Source organism: Lampetra planeri, chromosome 4 (assembly GCF_965212315.1).
Source record: "Lampetra planeri chromosome 4, kcLamPlan1.2.h2, whole genome shotgun sequence".
NCBI classification, from domain to species: Eukaryota; Metazoa; Chordata; class Hyperoartia; order Petromyzontiformes; family Petromyzontidae; genus Lampetra; species Lampetra planeri.
This window is the reverse complement of record NC_136110.1, coordinates 8,469,434-8,496,462: the sequence shown is the minus strand read 5'-3', so window position 1 is coordinate 8,496,462 and position 27,029 is coordinate 8,469,434. Positions and strand designations below refer to the sequence as shown.

General features: G+C 44.4%; 1 protein-coding gene across 4 annotated transcripts in view; it reads left to right on the top strand.

The window, feature by feature from the left end:
* Nucleotides 1-25,689, top strand: part of LOC144717665 (cytoplasmic polyadenylation element-binding protein 2-like) — a 95,763-nt gene extending 70,074 nt beyond the window's left edge. For all 4 annotated transcript variants that reach the window (XM_078593204.1, XM_078593203.1, XM_078593206.1 and 1 more), the window contains 4 exons: nucleotides 14,273-14,391; nucleotides 16,494-16,608; nucleotides 17,618-17,799; nucleotides 19,764-25,689. In XM_078593204.1, coding sequence (XP_078449330.1) covers nucleotides 14,273-14,391; nucleotides 16,494-16,608; nucleotides 17,618-17,799; nucleotides 19,764-19,991 — 644 coding nt within the window. In that variant the 3' untranslated portion in view covers nucleotides 19,992-25,689. The remainder of the gene's footprint in view (nucleotides 1-14,272; nucleotides 14,392-16,493; nucleotides 16,609-17,617; nucleotides 17,800-19,763) is intronic.
* Nucleotides 25,690-27,029: the final 1,340 nt, after the last annotated feature.

Sequence of the window (27,029 nt, the reverse complement as noted above, 5' to 3'; positions counted from 1 at the left end):
ACTAACCACTACGCTATCACTCCCCACGCGCACAAAGACATTAGCGCACACACACACGAGCACAAGTGTGTGAGTGTACTTTACTGGAGAGACTATTGTTGCAACTCCCTTGTGGTGCACCGCTGAAAAAGGAGCAGAGGAGTATTTCTGTGCCAGGGGCATCGGGGACCGTGTAGAAGTACGCCTGTGAAATCACGCGGCCTATTCTTCGCATCGATTCATTTTTCCATCTCGGAACCTCGCCCCAAAATAATTTGTTTGCCGCTGTTTATCCAGCGTAGGGCGGCTTTAACATCCGTCCGTTCTGTTTGCAGGTATGTCATCTGCCCAGCTTGAGGAATTGAAAGGCCCCGCTATATAAATCATTTGCCTCCCATTTGCCATTTCAGGCTTTCTTTGTATTTCGTTTTAAATGGTGAGCTTCTGGGACACGACAGCCACGAATGAAACAGGAATGTAAAAAGACAGAAATATGTTAGGGCGGATAAGTAAAAGAATGATTGTTTATTTTAAGTGAAGTTGCTCACGGTTGATTTCATCAGGCCATCTTTTGAAGATGCTGTTCATAATAATTGTTTAGTTAAACGATGTACCTGTTGGAAAAAAATACAGTTTCTATCAGCTTCCTTGTTGCAACCTATTTCAGCCGTGTGAACAGGCTGAACCGCGTATCTATCTTTAATTTCATAGCATGTGTCTGTACGGTATACGCAGAGCATGTTTTGCAGCAGGCCTGCATTCGGAGACGTAGCGGACTGCAGCATAATCCATTGCTAAACTTCTGTGCTTCCATGCCGATAACTCCCTGCATTCATTAAGCCTGCAGCCTGCATAGGGAAGTATGGTCAAATAAATCTAGAATTATGGTCAAATAACCCTCCAACCGGCATTGGGGAGGCTCTCAACCAGCAGTGAATTGACAAAACGTACTTGCGTGTGTAGTACGTAGAATGCATATTTGAAACAAAAGCACTTTAGGAAGTCTATGTATAGGAAATTGCTTCCAGTGACGTGAAGCTCGCTTTGTTACGTTGCCGTGCCTGCTGTATATCATTGGAGCACTGTTGCGTGCGTCGCATTTAAAGCGACGGCATCGTGGCTCTGCACACACGGTCTTTTGGTGCGATGCGATAAGAGGTACAGGTGTTGAAATGTCAGCAGCCGATGTGCTCATTTACAAACCACTTATTTTTAATCGCATGAAACACCCGAACTTTTGTTTTCTCGCTTTTTGGGTGGGGGATCGGTTAAATGTGACGAACACGTGGATGAGTGCAATTTTCGCTTTTTCATTTTAGCGGAGCAGCTTTTGCGTGCCGCCTTTGTGCGAAAGTAATCTATGACATCCAAACTTAATTAGGATCAAGGACCTTGTAGGAGCTGAAGCATAGAAACCAATAGGAAAAGCTCTTTGTGGCTTGATTTGTATTGAATTCATCTTCACTGTCTTTTAATTGGTTGTGTGCTCAGGTGTGAGGTATCCCACACGTAGTTATTTTTATTTTATTTATTTGGTTATAATCTTTTCTATATCGTTTTTGCACGATGGGGAATAATTACTTTTGAGACGTTGGTCGTAATACAGCGCATCACCTTTTTGTTTTGGCACAACTTAAAGACAACAACAGCATTTACAACACTGTGAATATGAAATTTTCAGTTGTATCTGAAGATAAACAATATGCGTACTATTTCTATTGGTTGCAACAATACAAGTTGCAACATTATCTTGGTTCTTTCGGTAAATTCACGTAGAAGGGAATTAATAAAATAATAAATATCAAATATTTTATTACTTCCCTTCTACGTGACTTTACCGAAAGAACCAAGAAGATGAATCCCTGCAGTCACGAAAGCTTTAAATCGAAAAGTTGCAACATTAGTACGCTCTGGGCTTTCATGCGAAAAATGTGTGTCTTGTGACATTTACATTTATTGATGTAATATTTGGGACGTGATTCATTATTTATAACCACCTCTTTATTGCAACTGAATGCCATGTTATTGCGTTGAGAATGGCACGCCATCTTAGTTATTGCGTCGTCATCATCAGCCAAGGTCAATCCACTGCTGAGTAATGGCCCTTCCCAAGCCACACCCACCACCTCACGATTCTGCTACGGCGCAACCCACCTGGCAACTGCATACACACCGATTTCGTCGCTCCACCTCCACCACGTTCGTCCTCCATCGACGCGTTCCATTCCTGGGCTGCCAATCCGTGATGATTCTTGACCCCCGTCCATCGTCCCTTAGCAACGCGTCATGCCCAAGCCCGCTTGCCTTTCTTATTAATATGGATAAATGTAATTAAAACTGTGTATGGCCTCTAATCCACCGGTTTAATTCCAGGCTTGCATCTGCAGATGCTTCCTTGTGCGCTTTTCAGTTTTTGTTTTATAATTGCGTCAATGACCGTTTTTCTGAACTATGCCAAAGCACAGCAGGACACACTGATTACATACCTGTCAACCCATACAGTTTACCCGTATTCTTGTAAAGGGAAATTTAGTGTTCAGGTCTACAAGGCATCAGCCGTTTCAATATGGGCAAAAAAAATACATGTTTTTTTACAATTTGTTTGTGTTTCTCCCTTGTGATGGGACTTTGTAGGATGGACGTTGAGATTTATAAGGGCACGGGGTGAGCAATAAGGTCTGAGTTGGTCTGTAATACGGTAGGCACTGATTAGGGGTTGACAGGTGTGTGATTAATGCGTTTCTTCTTTACGCACATTGTTGATCTGTTGCTTCTCATTATAATAGAGCGCTGCTGGAAAGTGGAACTTTTTTTCTCCTGATGACGATTGCTTGTGTTGTGATCGAAACGTCGTAGTTTTTTGTTATTGTTATTTTCTTTGAACCTATCTACATGACTTTACCGAAAGACCCAAGAATTTTATAATTATAAAGTTCCGCTTTCCAGCAGCGCTCGAACCTGGGTCTCATCTGCCTTCATGTATCTGCTAGACACACACATACTCTGCTGCGTCCATCTGGAAGATAAGCATGTGTACACAGTGAAGGCGTTTGAATGTGTTTTTTAAATTATATTATTAACTTTAAAAAACTAAATGCCTACCCTATACCGTGGTATAAACACACATCGTGGTTTGCAATTGCATACACAGGGGTGCCTTCATCAACCAGTGAATTGTAAATTATTTATTTTGTAAAAATATATAAATATTAATATATAAAGTGCACACATTCATCTTGTGCAATCTAATTGAAGTTCCCCAACTACCACCGTTTCTATTGAGAACCACAAGACAATCTCGGTAAAGTTAAGCCACACGCATCTTTCGTTGCTCTTCGGCATTTACACAGAAATCCGCGCTACTTTATTTTCTACAAAGTGTTCTTTCCGCTGACTTTACCAGAAAAATGACCTCCAAAATGCTTCCATTATTGCCAAACAGCGGCTTAAAAACAATCTTCCCAGTGCTGTTAATGTTTCGGTGTGCCCTTTGCAAGTTTTTTTTCTTTTCGCCTGCTGAGAAAGTTGCTCCCTAACTAGGTAGGCGCGCGGGTTATTTGAGGTCCTGCGATCGCGCGCCGATTTCCCTGGAGGGGGGTGAAGAGGAGGCAGCAGTTGGAAGTGCGCGTGAACCTGGAGCCAGGCAGGGACCGGTGGGGGGGGGGGGTGCAGGGGCAGGGGGATGTCGAGGCCTGTGGGTGCATTCGTCAGGTTAACTGCTGTGCTCGCTCCATTCATTTGAGGGATGCCTCCAGCAATGCAAAGTAAAAAAAACAACCAGCCAACCTCAACAGGACATGCGCTCGCCTCGCGCACACGCAGTCATTTTACACAGCCATGTTTTTAAATGGGTTCCTTCTTCTGCTTGATCATCCAGTGGACAAAAAAAAATTCGCAGTTTAAGAAAGTTACGAATGCAAATTACAGTCAGGGCTATCGGCCTGGGGATTTATCGCTCCATGTGGATAAATTGAGTATCCATGTCCTGTTCGGAAGGCCAGAGAGGTCATGCTATATGTTATGTTAAATAAAACCCAACACATTCGTTGATTAACATTGCTTTAAAAGTAAAAATATGGAATAAAGCGACGTGTCGAGCAATGGCCCTTCTTAGCACAGAGGCCACAAGTGGAGTGGTGCATTTGCACCACTGCCACTGCAGTATGACCAAATAATCTGCCGTGTGTTAGAGACGAGAATTTCCATCTCTCGCCACCAGCTGCTAGCAGAGATGAGCCACTGCCTCACACTTGCTTGAGCAAAGAAACACTAACTTTTGACTGACACGAAAATATGTAATAATCTACATTTGTGCAGTGCACTTCTCTATTGTGATTTGTCCTTCATGTCATTGGTTAGGCTGCAGGAATTATGTCATTGCAGTTGACAACAGCGCAGAGGATGGGAAGACCAGAGGAATGTGGAATTTTTTTACCAATGGGGTTGGGGCCACTCCTGGAAATTAACACTTCCCCAACACTTGTTTGAACATGGAGACGCTTCTGATGGTGCATTGTGAATACACGTTTCTCTTACTGTATGTAGGTTAAATTTGTGCGATTTCGTGTATACGCAGCTAAGCTATTTATACCCAATTATTCGCGGTTTGAATTCACTCCTATGCGGTCTGCAGTGTGTGTGTGTCCTCTATGCGGAGGTTGTTTCGTGCGTTTTTTCTTTGTGCGGCCTTTTTTGGAACACATCTACTACTGCGTAAAGTGAGGGGAAAACCGACACTGTAAATATTCATGCAGGATAAACAATGGCGCAGAGCAGTGGAATGTTGTTGCTGTTACAGCAGAAGATGCCAGGAAGAAGTTCCTCCACCTTGAACTGCCCTCAGAGCCTCTGGACGATCCGTTTCCCCTGGCGGCATTTCTCTCTTTCCATAACCGTGCTTCGGCCAAATCCCTCGTGTCATGAGCACCTATCCCGGGTGTTTTTCGTGTTTTTTTCCCCCCCCCATCTGAAAATCACTTAATTTTTCCGATGGTTATACTGGTAGGAACCACCTGGTTCCACCAGTCCCCACAGGGGATTATTGTGTTCGTCCGTCGTGCATCCAAAAATGGGAGGGGTGGGGCTGGGTGGAGAGGAAAGGGTGGGGAGGGGCTGGGTGGGGCTGGGAGGGGCTGGGTGGGGAAGGTGGGGCTGGGTGGGGAAGGTGGGGCTGGGTGGGGAGGGGCTGGTCACCCTGTGGTGCCCTTATAAAACTCAACGTTTAACCTACTCACGCCAACTTGTGCCCGCCCTCACAGTTGGGCATATTTGCGGAATACACCACGCCGCCGTTGACCCTGGCCATTGACCGAGCAACCCAACGTTCCTACCAGCTCCCTCCGCAGGAATGTGTTTTAGCTACTGGTCGTTTTCCATGCAGCTTCAGGGATAGTCAGCCAGATGAGACACTAACTGGGATTTGAAGCCATAGCCCTGTGATTGTGACTCAGCCCCTGTGCCAACATCTTGCTTGGTTGAATGATTGCATCCCTTTCTGAATCCACTCTTGATTGAAGGTCTTCCCCACACTGTGTTGGTCATCGGGGTATTATTTGGACTATACTTTACCACACTGGTCAGTGCAGGTTGATAGAGGGGGCATAGAACTCGTTCAGATACCATTCGCCACTGATATTAGTCATGGTTGGGAATCAAACTATTTGCCCGGTTTGTGGTGCTATGCGCAAACAACTACGCTAACTCCACTGCTGCACCGCGGTTGAATTATGTGCCGTGCAATATGCGACGACAGCCACACCACTGCCTCACGTGCTGTGCCGACCTTCTTATGGGCTCACTAACGGCACCTTACCGACCTCACAAGGCTTAGCGTTATATCATTGGCTACACACGTGTGTTTATTTGGAAATAAAAATTACATGGCTTTCCTCCTGATGAAATAACCGTGATAAAGTACCCGACAAATAAACCCGATACACCTCCGGATAGCGGCTGATGTTTGAAAAGGCGTGCTTAAGGCCATGTAAGCTGGCTTCAAAATGTCCAAATATGTAATCTTTAAAGCTTTGAGAGAGAGAGAGAGAAAAAAAATCCGCAGCAGAAACTCAACAGAGATAACCAATTTCCAATTTTTTCCAGCCGTGAGTTTTTCCCTTGTGTGTCTGCGCGAGACCGTGGAGGCAATATTGGTGGATTTCGGGCACCCATCACGGGCAGTCAAGCATTTTTTTTTTTGCTCCGCACACGTGCCTAATCTCTACGTGTCGGACTCGCTTTGATAAGCATGGTGCTTCAGCAGCGCTCGGCTCAATTATCAACAGAGCTCATTGTCTGAGAGTTTCGCATTCCAAAAGTCACGCGAAGCTCTATTTAACAATTTACAAAAAGTGTGGCTCACGGCGAAAAGAAAGGGAGAAAAAAAGTAAGGGCTTATGAATGGTACGTTCCGTGAAATTATTCTCAATAATGCGAGAGGTTATAATACGGTAGTTTGAAAGAAAAGCTTTTTGTGTGCCAATGCTTTGGCTGACTGCCTCATTTGAATTTGACAGGACAGTGAGCAGTGTTTTATATCAATCATTTTCACTCTTGAACGACACTAATCGTTTTTAAAAACAAAAATTAGACCACTTTTATCAATATTCGGTAAAAAAAAATTCAGTTGAAGCTTGCCACATAGACACAAAATGATAATCTCTCCCCCCTTTTAACCTTCGGGTGAGCGCTGTGATTGAAAACCAATTAAGGATGGCATCGCACGTACGGAGGGGCCGTGTGACCAGAGCCACCTTTATCTCCCCTGCTGTGATGTTTACAAATCCCACCAGGTTCACATTTTTAAGGTCAAGTGAATCTAGGTGAAGTCCAGGCCAGGTTCATGAGCAGAGTACAGTGAGTACCTGCTCTACCATTTCTCCTTGTCCATACACCTTTAGTGATAAATATAAACTAACTAACTATTTTCTCAGGTAAAGCCCATTTGGCTTATATGGCTCTTTTTCCGAAGCGACCTGGCCACAAATGATAGCTTGTGTGCAAATGTATAGCAGCCAAATACTATAAACGCATGTTTATAAACGTGGAGGGAAAAACTGGAGAACCCGGAGAAAAATCCACGCGACCACGGGGAGGACATGCAAACTCCAAATATACAGCAGGTGTCAGGGTCTGGATGGAAACCACGATCTACTGTAGACCAGGCGAGGTTGTTAACATCTCATAGCCACCGTGATGATGATAAGAGAGAGAGAGAGAGACGCAAACTCCAAATATACAGCAGGTGTCAGGGTCTGGATCGAACCCACGACCTACTGTATACCAGGCGAGGTTGTTAACATCTGGCCACTGTGCCGCCCTATAAAGAATAGTTATCAGCCGTTTGTGAATCCACTGCCGGATAAAAGACTCCCCCCGTGCCATGTCAGTCATGGAGCTTGTTTGGCCATACTTCACCATGCCATGAAATATGTGATGGTAATGAGGAGAGAATAACATGTCGCACGTAGACACGTGACCTTGTGATCGCAAGTCAAATCCGCCATCAACAACACTACCCAGTCAGATAGACACAGTAAACGAAGGTTACCAGTACGTGTTAACCTGGCAACTCGTTAACCACACAATTTGACTTTAACCCAGCGACTCCTGCCGCAGCAAGCGGCAATCTCTGTCCTCTGCTGACCTTGCCCGGGTAGCATCCGCATTGCAGCGTCCCCCATGACACACACGGCAGCCGTGTCCAAGGACACGTGATTGGGGGGGGGGGCGGGGGGGGGTTATCTTGCTAGTTCGCTCGGCCGTTTTTTCGCCCACTCATTTGCTCGTTCGCTCGTTCACCCACTTACCCGCTCACTCCTTGGCACGCCCGTTTCCTCACCCACTCACTCTGTCACCCACTTGGTCATTGACCTGCTCGCTTGTTCACCCGCTCGCTCATTCACCTGTTCACCCGCCTGCTCGTTCGCCCGCTCTCTTGTTCACCCGCTCGCTCGTTCACCTGCTCGCACGTTCATCCCTTCACCCGCTCGGTCACCTGTTCATCCGCTTGCTCGTTCGCCTGCTTGCTCGTTCACCCACTCACACGTTCACCTCTTCACCCGCCCGCTCGTTGGCCCGTTTGTTCGCTGGCCCACTCGCTGGCCCACTCGCTCGTTTGTCCGCTTGCTTGCTCACGCCTGGGGGACCTGCGCCGCCGCTGATGACGAACGCGCTGTACCGCGCCCGCAGCTCATTCACCGTCGCGTTGGTGATTTTCCGCGCTCGGCACAAAAATATCCGCAGCACTTTAACCGTAAGGCGATATAGCAACAAAACAAACGTACAATGGTGCAGTGGTAGTAGCTGTGGTGTCATGATTGTTTTTTTTAGGTTTTTTCTACGATCTAGAATAACAGCATTTGGGAGGGTTTGTAGAATCTTAGAAGCGATTTCACTTTTTGGGTGCTTAAGCGTTTTGCGTTGCTGCTGGACGTAGCCGCTGCAGCTGCCATAAATGTTTGGCAGTCTTAAGTATTCTATCTGCCATTTGCTAAATTATTTAATTAGTTTAATGACTAACTGAAAACGGACTCACAAATGTACATATGCTTTGATATGTTTTTTTGTATGTTATGCAAAAGGAAGGGTTTTTTTCCCAACAGTTGTCTTAAACAAAAATGCAGGTTATCCATGTTAATACACTCTTGTAATCAGTGTAAAAAAATATTTACGAAATGGTGCAAAACACCACTCCACTGCTTAGCTGAATCGCTACATTTTCAAAGAATAGATCTTTCTCATGTATAACCCTTGACAGACTGTTGGGGCAGTATGTCAAAGGCTCTATATTGGGGGCAAATTCTGTTAGTGGGCACCTAATGAAGGCCTGCGTGGTGAGTGAGGTGATGGTGTGGACAACACCCCAAGTCTTTGTCTCCCCATGGCCAGGTTTGGATGATCGCCACTAATATCAGCCACGATCAGAAATCGAACCCAGCTGACTGGGTTCAGAGCACTGTGCACCAACCACACCACCGCCCACCACTCCCCATCATTTTCTTGCGCAGAGACAAAGATCCCCCGTATAGCCTTGACACACTGTTGGGGCAAGTGCTATTATCGAGCACCTATGAAGGTCGGCACAGCACACGGGAGTAGGTAGCCAACACCATGCCCCGGCCATAGTTGTCTCCCAAGTAAGCGATATTTACACACTGCACCCAGGTACTCATTGAGGCTGAGTCGACCCAGGACCGGTTCAGATAATCGTCACTGGTCTTGGCCGTCGGCAGGAATTGAACTCTGGTCACTGGGTTCGCAACGCAATGCGCTAACCGTTACGTGCACATACATGCACATTGCGAGCACCGGTACCAGTGGCCCATCGTATCCTTTAACCAGACAAGGCACGATCAGATGAACAGATGTTCCGCAGCGTGGCAACTCCCAGCATCCGACCTCCGCCCCCTACCACACACACACACAGCTCCCCGCACTTATTTCCCTCTGACCACTTGTTTGGTTGGCAGGTGCAATGTACAGCCTGCTGTCTTTGTGATGCATCCGTGACTAGCAAAAAGCATCGTGGAACACACCGCCGTATTTGTTTGTTTGGTTTTTCTTTTTGTGAAAAGGCGTTTCATATGTCATTACTGTATTAGATTACAGCTTGCTGCTATTATTGGGCAGATGCTGTCCAGCCGGGGCGGTGGCGTTGCGGTTTTGAGCACGTGACTCGCAATAGGAAGCTCGTGGGTGAACATCCCCGTTGATGGTTAACGCAGCACAGCTGAAGTCGATAAACTGGGCAATGCTTCGTGTGCTGTCAGCAGTGGCTTTCCTTTGGATAAACGGGCACTTGACATGGAAAAGTGGAATTTCCACCCCTTGCCATTGATGGAGATAAAGATCTCCCGATTGCCCATTTGGAACATGGAGCTTATTTGACTTTCTAAAAAATATAACGAGAGAAATGTCTCGATTTGTACAATTCCACAATGATGGAGCCTATATACCTATACAAATATACTGTTTAGTTTTCATGCGGTCATGGTATAAATCGAGATGATTATTGTCTGTGTATATTCTATTTTACTCAATAAAAATTTCTGACCTTCATTTAGGAAAATAATTCTTATGCATAGAAACATATTTGCACATTTTATTTTCATTTTCATCATCAGCCATGATCAGTCGGTCCACTGCTCAATGAAGGTCTGAAGGTCTCCCCAATCCGCTGCTGTTAATACGTCGACGAAACTTTCAGTGCGTCTGTTGCCAATGCAGCCCCAACATTAAACCGTTATTCTCCCTACGCTCATTTACATAACGTCTCCCATCGGCTGATTAATGGGCTCCAAAGCATGATGCATAATGCTTATCGGCAAGGCAAGTGTGTGCCTCCTCTACGGGCGCGGTGGGCGGGGGTGGGGGTTGTCTACCTCGGAGATGGGACGCACGATTCCAGGTACGCATTTATCTCCAAGTGGCCTGACGGCGGCTGGATTTTCACGACGTAATTGGACAGAACTGCTTCTCCAGCGCCTGCTGGAGATGGGGGAGGGGGGGGGAGAGACCCATGAGAGGGACGCCCGCCAGGCTCCCAAAACGAGGAAGTGGGCAGCACTGTCGCCCGGTCTTAATTGATTTATCCGCTCCATAAACCCGGGCCGGATAGAAATTTCTGGCTGCATTCTCAAGCAGCGCCTGCCCATTTTATAACTCTTTATAGACCGGGCAGACTGAAAATCCCATTATTTACACTTGCGCCAAGACGGATTGCCGAACAAGATTGATTAAACGCTGCGCACGTACGTTTTGTTGGAACCGCCGACTCGGTCAGGATAATGCACCTTGTGAGTGACGCACAAGAACAAAATACTTTGCATAATGCATTATTCAGCGTGGAGCAAGTTAAAATCCCATCAGATTTGGCAGTAATGTGCTGGGGGAATGCGGTATCTTACGGGATTCATCAGCAGAGGCATGTACGCTACATGAATTTTCATTTATCACCATACGGTCCGACGCAGGGAAAGCAACGAAATGTTCTTTTATGGTTTCTGTGCTTTTTTTGTTTGTTCGTAAAACATTTCTTCTGCGGTGCCTTGTGGCGCTTCAAAGGTCGTGGCCCTTTAAGAGGAGGGTGAACGAAGAGACGCCATGAGCATGTACGTAGGTGGCGGTGGGTGGATCCGTTGCAACCCATGCCAGTTTTGTGTGTCTTATTAATTTTAGAGAAACCACTTGAGAAAGGAAGGGAGGGACCCTTGTTTAAGTAATGTACAGTTTGTAGCATGCTGGCTGAGTGCTGCATACAGTCCGCAAATGATGTGGCTCAAATATAAAATTCTCTAGCTTTTGACAATTCATGTGTAACCTGTTAAAAATGGGAAGGAAAACGTCTCTAGAAATTGAAGATGATATATGAATGTTTTGGCTGGCCACCCTTCAAGAAAGAACACCAGCGTTCAATGCGGTATAAATGGGCCAGATTTCCAGTAGGTGATCTTAAATTGTTGTGTTGTGGTGGCTGTTGCTTTTGATCACCCAGAAATGCAGGCATTGTGCTTGACACACGCCTACCTGTAGGGCAATGAGGTACCTGTAAGAGGCAGTGCAGCAAGTAGGGTTACGGTGTTATCCATTGCTTGCTTGGGTTTTCTTCAGCCACTCCAGTCTCCTCAGACGTGCAAATAAGGAGTTTGGCAAACATCTTAACCCGTGACCCTCCCGAATACGTGTATGTAATGTTAATAATGTATCCGTAAAATAATTTAACATGTGTTCTAAATCTGCTGAATTTGAATCGTACAAACGCCCGCGTTGTGGAGAGCGAAACAGCTGTGCTGCTGTCTTTGACTGCACGTGTGCTATTACGTGACAAGAGCGGGGGCCCCCTGTTTAATGTAGCGCACTGGAGGACGGGTTAACGCAGGCCCGGTCGCAATGACCCTTGGGGTCACGCCGTGACCCAAAACCTCACCTTGTCACCATTGCATTACGCGCTACAGCAGTTCTCGTTTTTTTTGCGTGAATCTAAAACGAGTGCATCCGTGTGTGGGCGTGCGAGAGATGTGATAAGGATGTTGTTGTGGGTGACGGCGACAACACTTGGAAAGCACTCCGCAAATTTTCGAGGCTTCTCCTGCCATCTAGTGGGTAAACTTCCGTCGTGCACACCCTGCTAATTTCTCTCGTTTCTTGTGAGTGCAGTCATCCGTTTCGCATTCCCGCTGCGCGTGCCTTTCCTTGCAAAAACTGCGATGAGCAACTGCCCACAGGCAGCAGCAATGGGCTTCATCTTCTTGGTTCTTTCGGTAAAGTCACGAATTCCATTCTACGTGACTTTACCGAAAGAACCAAGAAGATGAATCCCTCCCTGCAGTCACGAAAGCTTTAAATCGAAAAGCAATGGGCTTCTTTGGTTCACGGGATGGCTCTCCGGTTCCCTTGATGGTGCATTACAAGTCACACGTCATAGAAGCTACACCCAATTTAATTAAAAACTCGTGTACATTTTCTTCCACGTAAAATTATTGATTTTTACACGTACTCGCAATTCAAACAATTGATTTACGTGTATATATGTAAATCAGATATCAATTATGTGCAAAAACACAAGCCCTCTGCTTAAACAAGCTTCAGACACTGATCCTTTCTGTTGGTGGCCCTAAGTCAGTCATAGAAATGCCACATTGCTGTGGGTGAGGACCATTCCTTCTCCAGGACAGCCGTTGTTGACTTCTCATAAAAAAAAAATATATATATATAATGCAGTGCCTGTCTTAGATAACACTCGTGATGAAAACATACCATTCCTAAGGTAAACCCGAGAAAAGTAATGCGGTCGGTATACAAGGTGGCAGGCTGAGAACTACCGCAACTGGTAGGCAAATTTGGCATTAGGTAAGGCTTTAGGGCACTGCAGATTTTACAAGGCTGTTGATTTGCATAGCCAATGGTGTGGCCAACTGTCAGCGCAGTGCACTCTTGGGGGCAGGCATTGCCCCCGTGTTTGCTGACTGCGTGACCCCCACCCTGCCACTGCAGACTCGATGGCCCTCACGTCATAGTACCGGGAGCCTGGTGCTAGGTTATCTCGTCACGTTGGGTCGCGCTGCCGTGCATCATGACCTTGCACGATTGTCGGAACATCCCAGAATCCCCACCAGGTTTTGCGGCAACTTAGCGTTGTCGGCTTCACGCGTGTGCCGATTTTCCGTGACCAAAGACCGAGCTGCATTTCTGGGCCTTAATCTCGTTTTTTTATTGGAATGCTTAAAAAGGGGCGGGGGAGGGGGTCGGCCTGTGATGCGGAAGGGTCGGAGTGAGAAATGACCATGGCTCAAACCCCTTCGCTCTTGAGGACTTGGTGTTAAAGGGTCTGTCCTTCATGGCCCATTGCTCATTCACCTTCACACGACACCTGAGGCCACAGCTGGTTTTAACGTTCCAGTAGATGTTTACATCCGAGAATGTGACCAGCTGCAAGAAATAAAATTGCGTGTGAGCTTGGTTTGTTTAGTGGTTTCACTACTTTTATGAACGAAAGATTATCACTTTAAAGAGGTCATGCCATTTTGTTGATCAATTATATCTGTATTTGTTGCTTAACCAGGTGACAAACTATTGAGATAATAAATATTTAACATTTTAATGTGAGCACTTGGACTTCTGTAGTTATGGAGTATATTTACTATTCATAATTTAGCTGTGGATTATTTTAACATTTTAAATATGGGTTTTGAACATGTTGCACGGTAGTCTAATCTCATGAATATAATCATTAGCATCCACTGCTGGATGAAGGCCGATCTCAGCTGCTGCTGTCTCCCACAGTCCTGTGATCAATGTCTGTTTCCTGGCACAATGGTCGGTTGCAGGAATTGAACCTCTGCCTCCATGCAAAGCAGCCCTGCCGGGGGAGGACCCTGGCAACTGGGCAATCTGGAGCGAAAAGTTAATAAATTCAGGCTTCGGTGTAGGCTTTGTCAAATAACCAAATTGCTTTGCTTGCCCGCTGCCCGAAAACGGCCAGATGTTAGATTCTCCATTATGGTCGATAAAGAAACATTGGGTTGCCTCCTGATAATTTACCTCCCTTTATTTTCAACGCACTCCGGCACGGAGGGGTGAAATATGGGCCGTTGAATTTTTTATAGCCTCATGTAAGCAGCAGCATCTGGCACCTATTCACAAATGAGCCTTCGGAAGTGAACGAAGCTTTCAGAAAGTGGAGGGGGGGGGGCCCCTTTTATATTTCGCGCTGGTAAACAAGTGTGCGCAGAGGGGGCGGCCTGCGTGTTGTTAATGGGCTTTTGTGTTTGGCTGTTTCCCTCCTCACCCCCTGCAGGATACGCATTTCTGCTCTTCCAGGAAGAGAGCTCGGTGCAGGCTCTAATCGACGCCTGCATTAAGGAGGAAGACAAGCTTTATCTGTGTGTGTCCAGCCCCACCATTAAAGACAAACCGGTAGGTGTGTGTGTGTTTGCCATTCGACGCTGTGCGGCTGAGGTTTTTCTCTGTTATATTAACGTTAAGGCCGGGGGCTGCAATGTTAATGTGTGCGTGTGTGTAGCCTAACTTGGTTTAGTTCGAGTTTATTCCCTGGCCAGAGGGCGTAATCACATGATGATTATTGTGCTTGTCCCGTGCTTTGTGTGCATTTATACGTGTGGGTATTTATATAAATATATAGAAACACACAAGGATATGCCAAAACATTTTGAGATCTTTCCATGAGCGTGCTTGCACCCATGAATGCATTGTTCGTTCAGTTTAGTGTAACAGTGCACTTATTCTGTTATGTGAATCCCACAAAAACACGTGACATGAGAAGCACAAACAGAAAGGTTGTGCAACTTGTTTTCATAATACTGCAGTGTATTTAAACAAAGTCTTTATATTTAAATGGCCACTCAGAAGATCATTCTGATTTATCATTGCTAAATGTAATGTTACATATAATTTTGTAGGGAAAGGCTTAGCAATAATTTGTATTTTTTTGTCAATGCACACGTTCAGCAAGTTTAATTAGGTTTCATTTCCATTTGCACTTTAGATTTTTTTTTATCCTGGAATTTGGCTAATAGGTGTCACCAAATGCTGCACTAATAAGCAATGTTCTCTTTGTAAAAAAAATAATTGCTCATATGGCAGGCCCATGTGCCCATTTTAGAAACCCAAATTGCCTTGTTCCTCAGAGGAAGCGATGCTCTCTCTGCATCTAAGTGAATTATGTCCAATTGAATTAGACTGAAAATGATGCCTCCCTACAACAGGGAAGACTTAGTTTCCAAAATACTCAATTTTAGTATTTTAAAATGTCTCGACGTTTTAAACTAAATAGTGAACAAGCCTCTAATGAACTGCATTGGTGTCCACTACAATGTTTTTTTTTTCTACATATAAATTAGAACATGCTGAGAAATCGTCATGTAATTCAAAAATGCACAATCATCAATGCTTCAGGCCCTAAAATATGGGGATGTTGATCTGCCAGCCGCTTAGGAGAATCTGTCCGCTAAGATGAATCGACGCACGTTGCAAAAGACGTTCTTAAATCACTGTTACATGTGCAGGCATGAACCATTTGGTTGTAATTTACAAACTACCATGATCTCGCCCGTGTCACCAGAATTTGCACTCCCTCTGGTGCCGGCCGCGTGAGTAAGTGGGGCACGCCAGCCCCACCGTGTTGAGCACGTGTCTTCCCAATAGGGATGGCCTGTGTTCTCATCGGCTTCGGTGCTCGGCTTAGACCAATCAGAGAAGCCATCAAAGCGGTCGCATGGATCGCGGGTCGAGGGGTTACCGCGGCGTGGTGCAATTGCGGAACCCGGGAAGCGTGACTGATGTGGGGGGGGGGGGGGGCGAGTTACTCCGCGGCATAAATCTTGTCCACCTGACATTTCTGTCAGTGTGTGAAATTGGAAAGGCGTGAAATCGCCGTACATCTTGTGCTGCTTGCGATTGTGGAAACTGTAGTCGTGTGTGTACGCAAATTACGAGTCTGGTTTTGTTATATCGTGTACGGATCATCTGTGCCTTGTTTACTGTCCAAATGGACATTCGACCCATAGACGAACATTGGTCTTATAGAATAATAATGGATTTATGAGCATACATTGGACCCATAGGATAACATTGGACTTGGGAAACAGTATTTGGTCCGTAGACTAATATTATAATTGGACTCCCTTCCATTATCCATTTGCATTAGACTGATAGACTAACATTGGACTTATAAACTAATATCGGGCCCGTAGTCTAACATTGGTCCATAGACCAACATTGGTCCATAGACTAACATTAGACTTGCTAATAGTAGACCCATAGAATGACACTGGAACAGACATTGCATTGTATCCTAACAATAAACTGTTACATAGACCAATATGTCACCGACATCCTAAATTGTCCAAGATTAACAAATTCACTGTGGCCAGGTGCAATTCCACATTTCCACTCGCTCGCCTCGCCCAATCGGCCAACGTAACGCACGTAATGTTAAGGGCTCAAATGGAAATGGATGTGCCTGCCGACTGTGGCGTCCCTTTTCGCCCGGCGTGCAGGTGCAAATTCGCCCATGGAATCTAAGCGACAGTGACTTTGTGATGGACGGCTCTCAGCCCCTGGACCCACGCAAAACCATCTTCGTGGGAGGGGTTCCTCGCCCGCTTCGAGCCAGTGAGTACCGCTTCAGCCGCGCTCGGATCACTGCTCGCTCGTTGTTCCCACCCCCCCCCTGCCGTGTTTTAGTGACGTCAATTACGCAACTCAAATACGCAATTTCAAAAATCAAATCCCCTAATCTCGCAAATACGAACCTAGAACCCAGTGTCTCCAAGGCTGTCCGATGCAAATTTTAAACGAACTCGTACAACTGAATAGGTGTTTGTTTGCTCTGTATAGTTCCTTAGACGTGTTTTCAAATATTTACTGCATGTTTTGCCACGACGTCCGACGTTGCACTCCAGGAAATTTAATTCAGTTCCTGGATATGCTACCAGTGCGTGCAGCAAAATGTCGGACATCATGCTGAATAACATACGGTACAAACCGAAAACACATCGGGGAGATATAACAATAGCTGCTTGTTCATTGGGCTACAGCCTCAAAGTGGTTACGCGGGTGGTGGTGTTGAAGAAGGGACCATAATCACTTAACCGCTGTAGTCATTGGCTATGCGGCGTAATCTAAATACAAGCACGAGGCATAGTGAAGCAAGCGCTCGGATCACAATCTGAAGGTCACGAGTTAAAATCTCGATCAGGGGTCGACTCGGCAATTAATTTTTCTCCAGGGTTGATAAAAGTAAGTGCCGCTTTATGGGGGACGTCATGAGTGGTTGTCCTCTCGTCAGCCTCACCCCTGACATAGGAATATAGACTTTGTGGCTTATAAAAAGCAGTTGAGCAGGGTGCTGTCCGTAAATCCACTTTAACGTTTTACAGCAGAAAATGTTTACCGTTGTAGGCTAATGTTTTCTGTAAAGAAAAGCCATTGCGTGTGCGGGTTGTACCGCGCGTTTTTCGGCACGGATTCCGATTCACTCGGAGCCTCCTCTGGTCAAATAACGCTCCTGACCCGGCATCGCGTAGGGAGGCCCTCATCCAGCGGTGGATTGACCGAGTCGCTATCCATGTGTGCTCATGCGCGTGTGCATCGTGCGTCCGGACGCGCTCTCCTCACGCAGTCGAGCTGGCGATGATCATGGACCGGCTGTACGGGGGCGTGTGCTATGCTGGCATCGACACCGACCCTGAGCTGAAGTACCCGAAGGGGGCTGGGCGCGTGGCCTTCTCCAACCAGCAGAGCTATATCGCGGCCATCTCCGCCCGCTTCGTGCAGCTGCAGCACGGAGACATCGACAAGCGGGTAAACGGCATCGCCCGAGTGCGCCGCTCACTGCGCCGCTTGCACCGCATGTCGTAAACTCCCTCTGCCAACGTGAAATGTCATCGGCTTGGTTTATTTCAGTCGTCTGAGGGCCATGTTGTTAGTCATTTGAGTTTATTTGAGTGTTTAGTTTCTTTCATGTTACACGGTTGATCCTGCTTAGCCAGTTGCCCGACTATTCTACAAGGGAGATGTGGCTCTGGGTTAGCTGCACACACGGCATGGCTGGGGCTTGTGCCACTCGATCGCTTTAAAACACGCATCCTGAGCGACTCAGCCATGGCTTGGCTCAGGCCCAGCTCTTGGATAATTCTGAGCATGGCTGGGACCACGGTGTTAACAGTTTCCTGAACTGAACAAGTTAAGCATGGATTTGTGCTGGCTCACTTGCCTAAAAATGCAGGCCTTTGTCAAGTTGACAATCTGCAGAGTTTTAGTCGAGTTTGTGGATTTCATATTGTAATTCTCTGAGCTTAATCGACTCTAGATGTATTTGTTAGTTTTTTGTGCTTATACATCCATACAGAAGTCATTTGTTTCCTGATGTATGTATATGATCAGAACTGTGTTATCTGGCATGCGAAGGTCCACCGTTATTCCAGGGCCACACCTTACTTTGTTCTTTGTCAATCGCTTCCACAGTCGTCTGAAGGATGTTTAGTTGTGCACCCAAATCCCCGCGAGCTTTAGCTTTTTAGCAAAGCCCGCTCGGCATGTACATATCTATTCGTGTGTGTACATTCGAGCGTATATATATATACCGTGCCATCATTACTATGAGCTAACATGAGTCACTTTGAAGTATGCAAGTCACTTGGCCTCCAGGAAGCTTCTAGTTGAGGCAGAAAGCCCACTTTGTAATTTAGGAGTTTTGACCCATTTAGTCACGCTGCCGGCAAGTCCATAGTCATATTCTTGGCCCATTTAAGTCAACCTCGTTCTTTTTAATTAGCAGCTTAGCGTTGATTATTTCCTCCTGTTTACGACTACCATTAGTGTCATTCGCAATCTAATATTGGTATGGTAGTGGCTTAGACAAACAGGTTGTTCCAGGCCTGCATAATGAGCAGCTGAGTGCACTGCAACAAAACCCATGTACTATACTCTTGATTCAGCACCCCCAATATTCAGCAATCGACACTGACCACGATAGTAAAGTCTGGGCAAATATGCTCAAGACCTACACGGTGTGGGGAGGCCCTCATCCAGGAATGACAAACTGGCTGTACTCAAATGTGGCTTCAAAATCAAAGCTACCTTTAGATTATGTTATTTTTTTTACACAATGCTTCGGGATGGTAAAATAAAGAATAGCTACATATATAGAGTTGTAGGCATATATAGAGCTAAAGGCATGTATAGTGGGCAGAGGTTTTTAGTGTGATTGAAATGCATTTTGAGAATTGTGTTCCAGTGGAAGATGGTTTATACAAATTATTTCGTGATGTTAATCTCAATAATATGGTTTATCATTGACTATAGTCAAGGGCATACTGGGGACAAATCTTCAATCATGTTTTAAAATGGAAGTAATCGGCTTTCTGAGAAATGTATCATGGTAATAAAATGCTGCATATACCAGTTTTATAACCTTACCAGGAAAAGGTGTACTCACACCACTAAATACCGCGAAGATGTGACCCGCCGTCTTGTCTACTATCGTTTTTTGTGAAACATTCACGTGACGATTCCTATCGGTTAGCGATTTAAACGAAGGGAAAATTTTACTTGCAGTACTTTATACATTGAGGTCGCTTCTTATGAAGAATACCCACTTTAAAAAAACCACTGCATTGCCAGCAATGACAACGACGATGGCAGTGTTGCAGAGGCTGCTGCTTAGATGTTGCATATATCATGACGGCAGAAGAAATGAAAACTGCACGTTGTTGTTTTCTCTACGAAAGTCTTGACCAATCACCCTTCCGTCTGTTGGCGAGCAGGTGGAGGTGAAGCCGTACGTCCTGGATGACCAGATGTGTGACGAGTGTCAGGGTGCACGCTGCGGGGGGAAGTTCGCCCCGTTCTTCTGTGCCAACGTCACCTGCCTTCAGTATTACTGCGAGCACTGCTGGGCAAGCATCCACTCCCGAGCCGGCCGCGAGTTCCACAAGCCGCTGGTCAAGGAAGGAGCAGATCGACCTCGCCACATCTCCTACCGCTGGTGTTAAACAACAAACGAGTGGTGGTGGTGGGGTGGGGGGCACCTTTATAAGAGAGGGCGAGGTGGGATCACAAATGATATGAAATCACAAATTAATGCCGCCTGCCTCGCTCTCAAAAAAAACCCTTTGCCCTTAAGCCCTGGGCTGCAGCTGATTAAAGATCGATCGATCGCATTCGTTCATGGTGGATTTTGCCACTCGTGCTGGCGTCGCCCTTAACCCAATGAGAAGGAACAGATGATGCTACTCTTAGCGGAGTATTGTGTTGAGCTGCGGCGATTCGTGGCCATTGTCAGGGGGAGGGGGGGGGGAATGTGCTTAACTGTGAAGAACGCTCATTTGTACAGCATTGGCTGCAGCCCGGGTCTTCAATGAGAGGGCATAGCGCATGGCAAGAGGGAAAATTTGTGTAACGCGCTAAAACTACCTACCAGCAACTGCTTTGGAAAAGCCGCACTGCATGACAAAGTACCATTGTGGATGGTAATCATTTGATTTGCTTCTGATATTGCCCAACTAATTATAAAAGAGCTGTTTTCATAGACCGACAAGCCTGACTACTGACATTCGCATGAAAAGTAGACTCTAAAAAGTGGTGAGTGGAAACAAAAACGCTTTTGTCAAACAATGTACATATATTTATGCATTGTATTCTGAACAAAGATCCACGTGAGGAACCTATATAAAGGCTTGGCAGTTCGTTAAAATACTTTTCCCTCTTGCCACATTTCCACGTAGTTTGTAGTCCACAGGATCTGTCTTGTGATTCGCAAAGGATTGTGGGTGCCTCGGGTGTTGTGTGTTGAAAAAAAACAGACGATTTTTTTAATTTAATTTTTTGTAAAATCTCTATTAAATGATTACATTTTGGCATTAATGTAAAATATAATTTTTTAAAAGAAATAGTTGAGCAGTGTCTCAGCATTTACATATTTTGAAAATGGAAAAAATAATATTTTTAAGAATTATTTATAAGTGTTAGAACGGGATGTGTTTAGCACAAGTTTATTTGAGTGGTTTTGTTGTAAATGTTCAGACTGCGTCAAGTGCTTGCTCCTCACATGTGAGGCAGTACACCCTGATCTCCCACAATGCTTTGCTAGCCAGGGGTCCTGGAGACAGGAGAGCATTGCACCGGCCTCCAACCCGAACACGTAGGCATCCGATGTGTTTGCCTGTGCACAACACTTTAAAAAAATATATTTAAATTTTGTTGAAAAGAGGTCTAACCCAACTCATCGGCCACTTTAACCAGACATCAATCCATCAATCTGTATGTCAAAACTTAAGGAATAGATTATCGTTATTTTTTTCAAAAGCTAATATAAGAACGGAGAGAGAGGAAAAAAAAATCGACAAAAATAAGTGCATGATGGCGCTTATATTATAGTATATATTCTGGTGTGCAGCGTCAGCGACGTGGCTTGACGTGACTGTGTTGCTGTGTGTTCACCACATCGACTAACCATGTCTCAGTGCAAGCTAAATGCAACATTGGCTATAAACAATCGCCGTAGATTATCGCTGAGGTTAACCTATAGCTAGAGAGCCATGCACTTGTTTTTTGTCTTGCTTATTTAATCGCAATTAACCGCTTATGTCAGTGCTGATGTGCACAAGCCTGCCATTTGCGCTCCCGAGAGCGTAACCAAAGCTAGAGTGGGGGGTGGTGGCGAGGTGCACACCCGGGGAGGGGGCGCTGGGGAGGAACCGCGGGGGTGCTCAAAGGAGGTGAACAATAAACGAAACGGAAAAAATAGCACCCCCTGTGAAAAGAATAAAAATGGAACGCTCCACGGCGGTAGCTCATGGGAGGGGGGGGGGACGCGTGTGGGGTAAAAACCGCCCGCAGAAAAACTTAATCTCGCGGGGGGGGTGGGTGGGTGGAAGGGTGATGGTGGTCATGCGCGCACTGCGTGGGTCGGTCAATCCGCGGGGGGGCGTTCCGTTGTTTTCTTTTATTGTTAAGGGTGTATTTTTTTACTCATTTATTTATTGTTTTGGTCCTTATTTTGGGTGGGGTGGGGGGAGGTGTAGGGGTGGGGACAGAAGGTTTAGTTATTTTTGTATAATTATTATTAAGATGAAACCCCCTCTCCTTGCCCTCCTTCCTTTCCCCTCAGACGTGTCCTCTGGTGGTAGCAATCATACCGTCTCGGAGCCCCCTTCCCCAACACCGTCACAATCACGACGACGCATGCACACGTGCGCACATTGCATAAATCACGTGCTCGGCACAGACGTCAAACCGCAGAGCTTAAGGCAGAAAGGAATTGCCGTTTGCTCTCCATTTTGACTTGGAAGTGATTTGATACCTCAATGCGAATTGTTACAGCACATTCTTGGATAAACGCACGAAAAAAACGTAGATATGCTGCTATATAAGCGGATGTTGATGAGAGAGAGCGAGCGAGAGAGAGAAAAACATCTTTGCTATTTGAAAATTTCTATGTATTTACACAGAATGGCACTGTTGCACAGGTGAGACGTTTCCTAATCTACGGTAAACCTGCCACACAAGGAAAAAAAGTATATTGAAACGTTGCATAGTGATAGCATGTTTACTTGTAAGCTTACTGCATGTGCTACTGTATATTAATGGCAATTTTGGAGTGCAGACATTATCTGGATATACTTTTAAAACTATATAGGGAGTCGAGCTTGGCTGTCATGGTACAAGCTGCACCTGTTAGCGAAACCTAAACATGAATAATAGCATGCTTTCCTATAAAGCTGTTAAAATTATTAATCACTGCAAAGAAACTACAAACCAATTTAATCTGCATTGCAGAGTGGAATGACCTTATAAGGAGCACTAGTTATGGTTGAGGTGTGTACATGTTAACGCTGAAGTTTAAACCTCAAGGTGTGCATGGCGTTTTGTTTTTTCCTAATCTTCATTTTAAACCGTAGTTCTTTCCCCGCATAGATAAAACTGAACCCCCACCACATTTCAAATTTAGCATGCCTAATTACATTTTCCTTTTTTTAATGCCACATTTGTAACAGCTGCTTTTCGTTTAGAGAAACTACATTAAATGTATACACACACTAGTAAAAAAAAAATGACAGGTAATATTAATTATAATAAACCTCAATTTTATTTTGGCACACCAAAGACGGATGCTGCACCCTAGGGGTTCAAACAAAATTGCGACGATAAAAACTATTAACCAAAATGTTCAGCCCCCCCCCCCCCACGCTAGTGCAAAACCGTAAGAACAGCGTCCGATTTACTCTGCAGTAAGTCAAAATGGAGACAAGCTTCACCCTGCCCCCCCCCCTACCTTACACCACAAACCATCCTTAACTTGAAGCTGCAGTAGAGTACAGAATCCCCTCCTCCCAAGGCTTGAATATAGAGTGCTGCTGTGATTGTTTATCTCACAAAGTATTGTGCGGGTGTTTTTTCGACTCACTAACAAAGATACTGGAAAAAAATGTATAACCTAAGAAAGGGGTTTTTTTTCCTCATAGTATTTCTAAAAAGCATTTAGCGAGTTACTAGCGACGATATTGATATTGTAGCGGTCGCATTATTATAGCCTATGGCAAATTTAGCGTGGCGTTACTGTGTGTTCAGTGTTGTGCTGTATTGTGCGTTTTTTCCCCGTCATAGAGTTGCTGTCATGGAGCTGAATTTTTGATGTTTTGGAAAATGACTTGAGCTTTTTGTACTGGTGAACTAATTTCTGTCTAATCACATTTTGAGATGGGAGACGAACGATTCCTGGGCCTTTTGGTGCGTCGTTTGCTGCCCAAATAGTGGTTTTCTATTTTTCATAACCCACATCCACATTCGTTGGTATGCACTACTTTTGTATCCTTAGGACAATTTTTTCAGACACACAGACTTTTGTAGGCATGCTTCTCTCTGCTGCATCTTTTTGCAATACCTCAATTTTTCAGAAGCAGGAAAGAAAGAATATTTTCTAAGTTTATTCATAAAAATGTATAATTTAATTCTGCATGAAAAAAATTAAGAGATGGAAAACTTTTATTTTTTGCATCGCTCTGCTTTCTAAACTTCGAATTGACTGAGAGCTTTTTATATACTTTATTGTAAAGAATTGTAGGTAGCGCTGGCTTAATGTAACTATAGCCTGGATCTTTATTCCAAAATCCCTTCGTGAAAACAAATCTGGTGGTTTTGGCTGTTCGGGACAACGCTAAAATGTTCAGAAGACGAGATGAATCTCATGTCCGACAGTGTGTTCTTTAGTCTGCTTGGCTTCCTAGCTCAGGGGGGGTTCACTACCTAAAGCGCGCACACCGGCTTACAGACAGACGCTCGCTTCAGGTCTTGGCATGGCAATACATTTTACGTGGCCCTCAAATCACACATAGTTTTATTTTTGTATTTGATTTGTGTTTATTTTCTTACAGAGTTTTGCTGCGCGTGGGGTTCCGTCGAAGAATGTTGCTGTAATTGTTGTAGGTTCGATGGGAAATGGAAAAACGAGTTGTCCATTTTTGAAAATCCGTTAATGTTCAGGAGAGTGCGATCTGCTCTGAAAAAACAAACAAACAAATCTGCAGACTATTTGCGGATTCGGTTTATGTATGAGGAAACTTGTTCCTGTTTTTTTGGTTTTTACTCTTTAATTTTTTTACCTTTTAATTTTTGGTTTGTATTATTCCATCGTAACCAAAATGGACCTTAATATGTAATTTAATTCTTAAATTATTATGGTAATGAAGCTGATATGATGACACTTGCAATTGTGCATTACGGAGAAATGGCATTTAAACCCACAATGCAACAGGTCACAAGGATTCAGAAGGATTGCACAGGCATGGCTTTCAACACACCTGCTCTCGGCATTGACACTGTTGTAATGTGCAATAATAATAATCATTAATATTATTCATAAAGCTAAAAAAAGGCCTGGAAACTTAGATTTATTTTTTGGTGCAAAATCTTTTTGACTTTGTTATCCACTCATTTTTCTACTGTAGTTTAAAGAAGAGAGAAAGAAACCCCTTATTTTTCATATTAAGTTTATACTTAAATACAATTGTATGATTGTAATTATTTTAGAAAGATTTTTTCAGAAAAAGGGGGAGATTTTTCACACTTTTTCATAATTATTTTTTAGTTTCTTTTAAAAAATATATATAAAAGATCTTGGGAAAACCTTTCATTTAATATTTTTTTTGTATTTCAATGTTGGAGTATATAATTTTATGATCTAATTCTATAAAGTTTGTTTTTATTGACGATTTTTTGGAGATGGAATTTTTTTGTTATTTAAAAAAACTAGACTCTAAAAACTCAACGCTGTGGTTTACACTAGAAAAAACTGGGTTGCTGGTTTCATTTAGTGCAAGGAGAGTGGTGATTGCGCAGTTTTTGAGCAGAGGCTAGCAGGAATGAATAGTGCTCTTCATAATAAGAATGTATATGGAGAGTTAAATAAATGATATGCTTATGACACAATGTTTATATGTTTTTAAAATAAACAGATTCCCACATTCTGGTATGGATATGCATTTACCTCCTCACGTTTCTTTGTGTATCTACACTATCAAAAAAAAATGGTTTGGTGTTTTCAGCATAGCCTGTGGTACTTGAATCTGGGTAAAGTGTTTCTGTATCGAAAGGATTTGTCGCAAAGCATTATTATCTTCAGGTAATTCCTCAGTATTTGTAGTGTGAATGTTAATTGCAAAAATTAAACTGTATACGTCTGCTTTAAGCTAACCCCTGTCCGCGTGTGTGCTTTTTCTTCTGACTCTAATGCTTCTTCTGACTCTTTTGGTTCTAACACTTTGTTATGAAATCAAGCCTGCAACCACTCCTAATACTGTGGCTTCACGATCTTTGTGTGTTTTTTGTTTTTCCATGTTAATGATTTTGCCAATAGTGCTGCTTATTTTAACAAAGCTATAACTAACCTTACTGTATACAGTAAAACAATTTTATTTGGGCCCAGGTTGACACGTTGACGAAATCGCTGGAAACACATCATCGCGGTTATTTGCGCGCATCGTTGGTTATGGAGACATGGGTACATTTTCTCAATCTAAAAGGAACATTTGCCAACACCGTATTTACCAACCCCTATCAATTTGAATGGGAAACTGCCACATTTTTAAAAAACAATTTCTACAGCATACCAAATTTCTATTTGTGTCGAAATGTTTATTTTAAGCATTCTATAAAGCAGTATGGTTAGCTTTGAACGACCTGGTTTAAAATTCTGGCAGTCCACAATTTAAATAAGTACATTTGGCAAGTATGCGAAATGCTTCTGACGCTGTGTGCACTCACAGACGGCTCTCCCCAGTAATGGAAGATTCCTGCTCATTCTACCAAGCCATTAATTTCACGCACAATATTCCCAAACATTCACTTTCGGACGGCACATAGCTGCAACAGTGACACCGTTTACATGAAACACGTTATCACCAAAACCAATGCAAATTAACACTAGATTCGATTTTGAATAGAGTTCAATGGTTAATGCGATGATCCAGGTGAGTGAGTGAGCAGCCTGCCTTGTAACAATTGATTTTGCTGCGGGATTAGTTGTAATGCCCATTTTAATGAATAGCAATGTAGCCGGCTGCAGACTGATTTGAACATTGCAGTACAGTTATGACTTCAGCTGCCGAGGACAGCCACACAATGCACTGCATGTCATTCGATCTCGGGATCTGAAGCTAAGCACGAGGTTGAGCCTGGCATGTCCTGGGATGGCTGCCCAGGTTGTCATTCACTTCTGTCGGGCTGCGAGGTGGCCAACAGAGAGGGCATTACAAAAAACAAATTGGACAGAGTGGTCTTTATGTCTTGTCCCCCAATTAAATTCTCTAAAACTTAATTTTCTTGTATCCCAATGGGTGTGTAATAATATAAAATAAAATGTCAGGGGTCACTTAATTCGGGGTCAAGACATCTGGACCACTCTACTGTGCTTTGACGAGGCCCCCGTGTCTCTCTGCCTCTCCCACCTTCAATCCACACTGATCGGCATGGTGAAGTATGGTCAAATTAACCCTCCCTCCACTGGCCCGCACTGCGTGGCGAGATCCACGTCC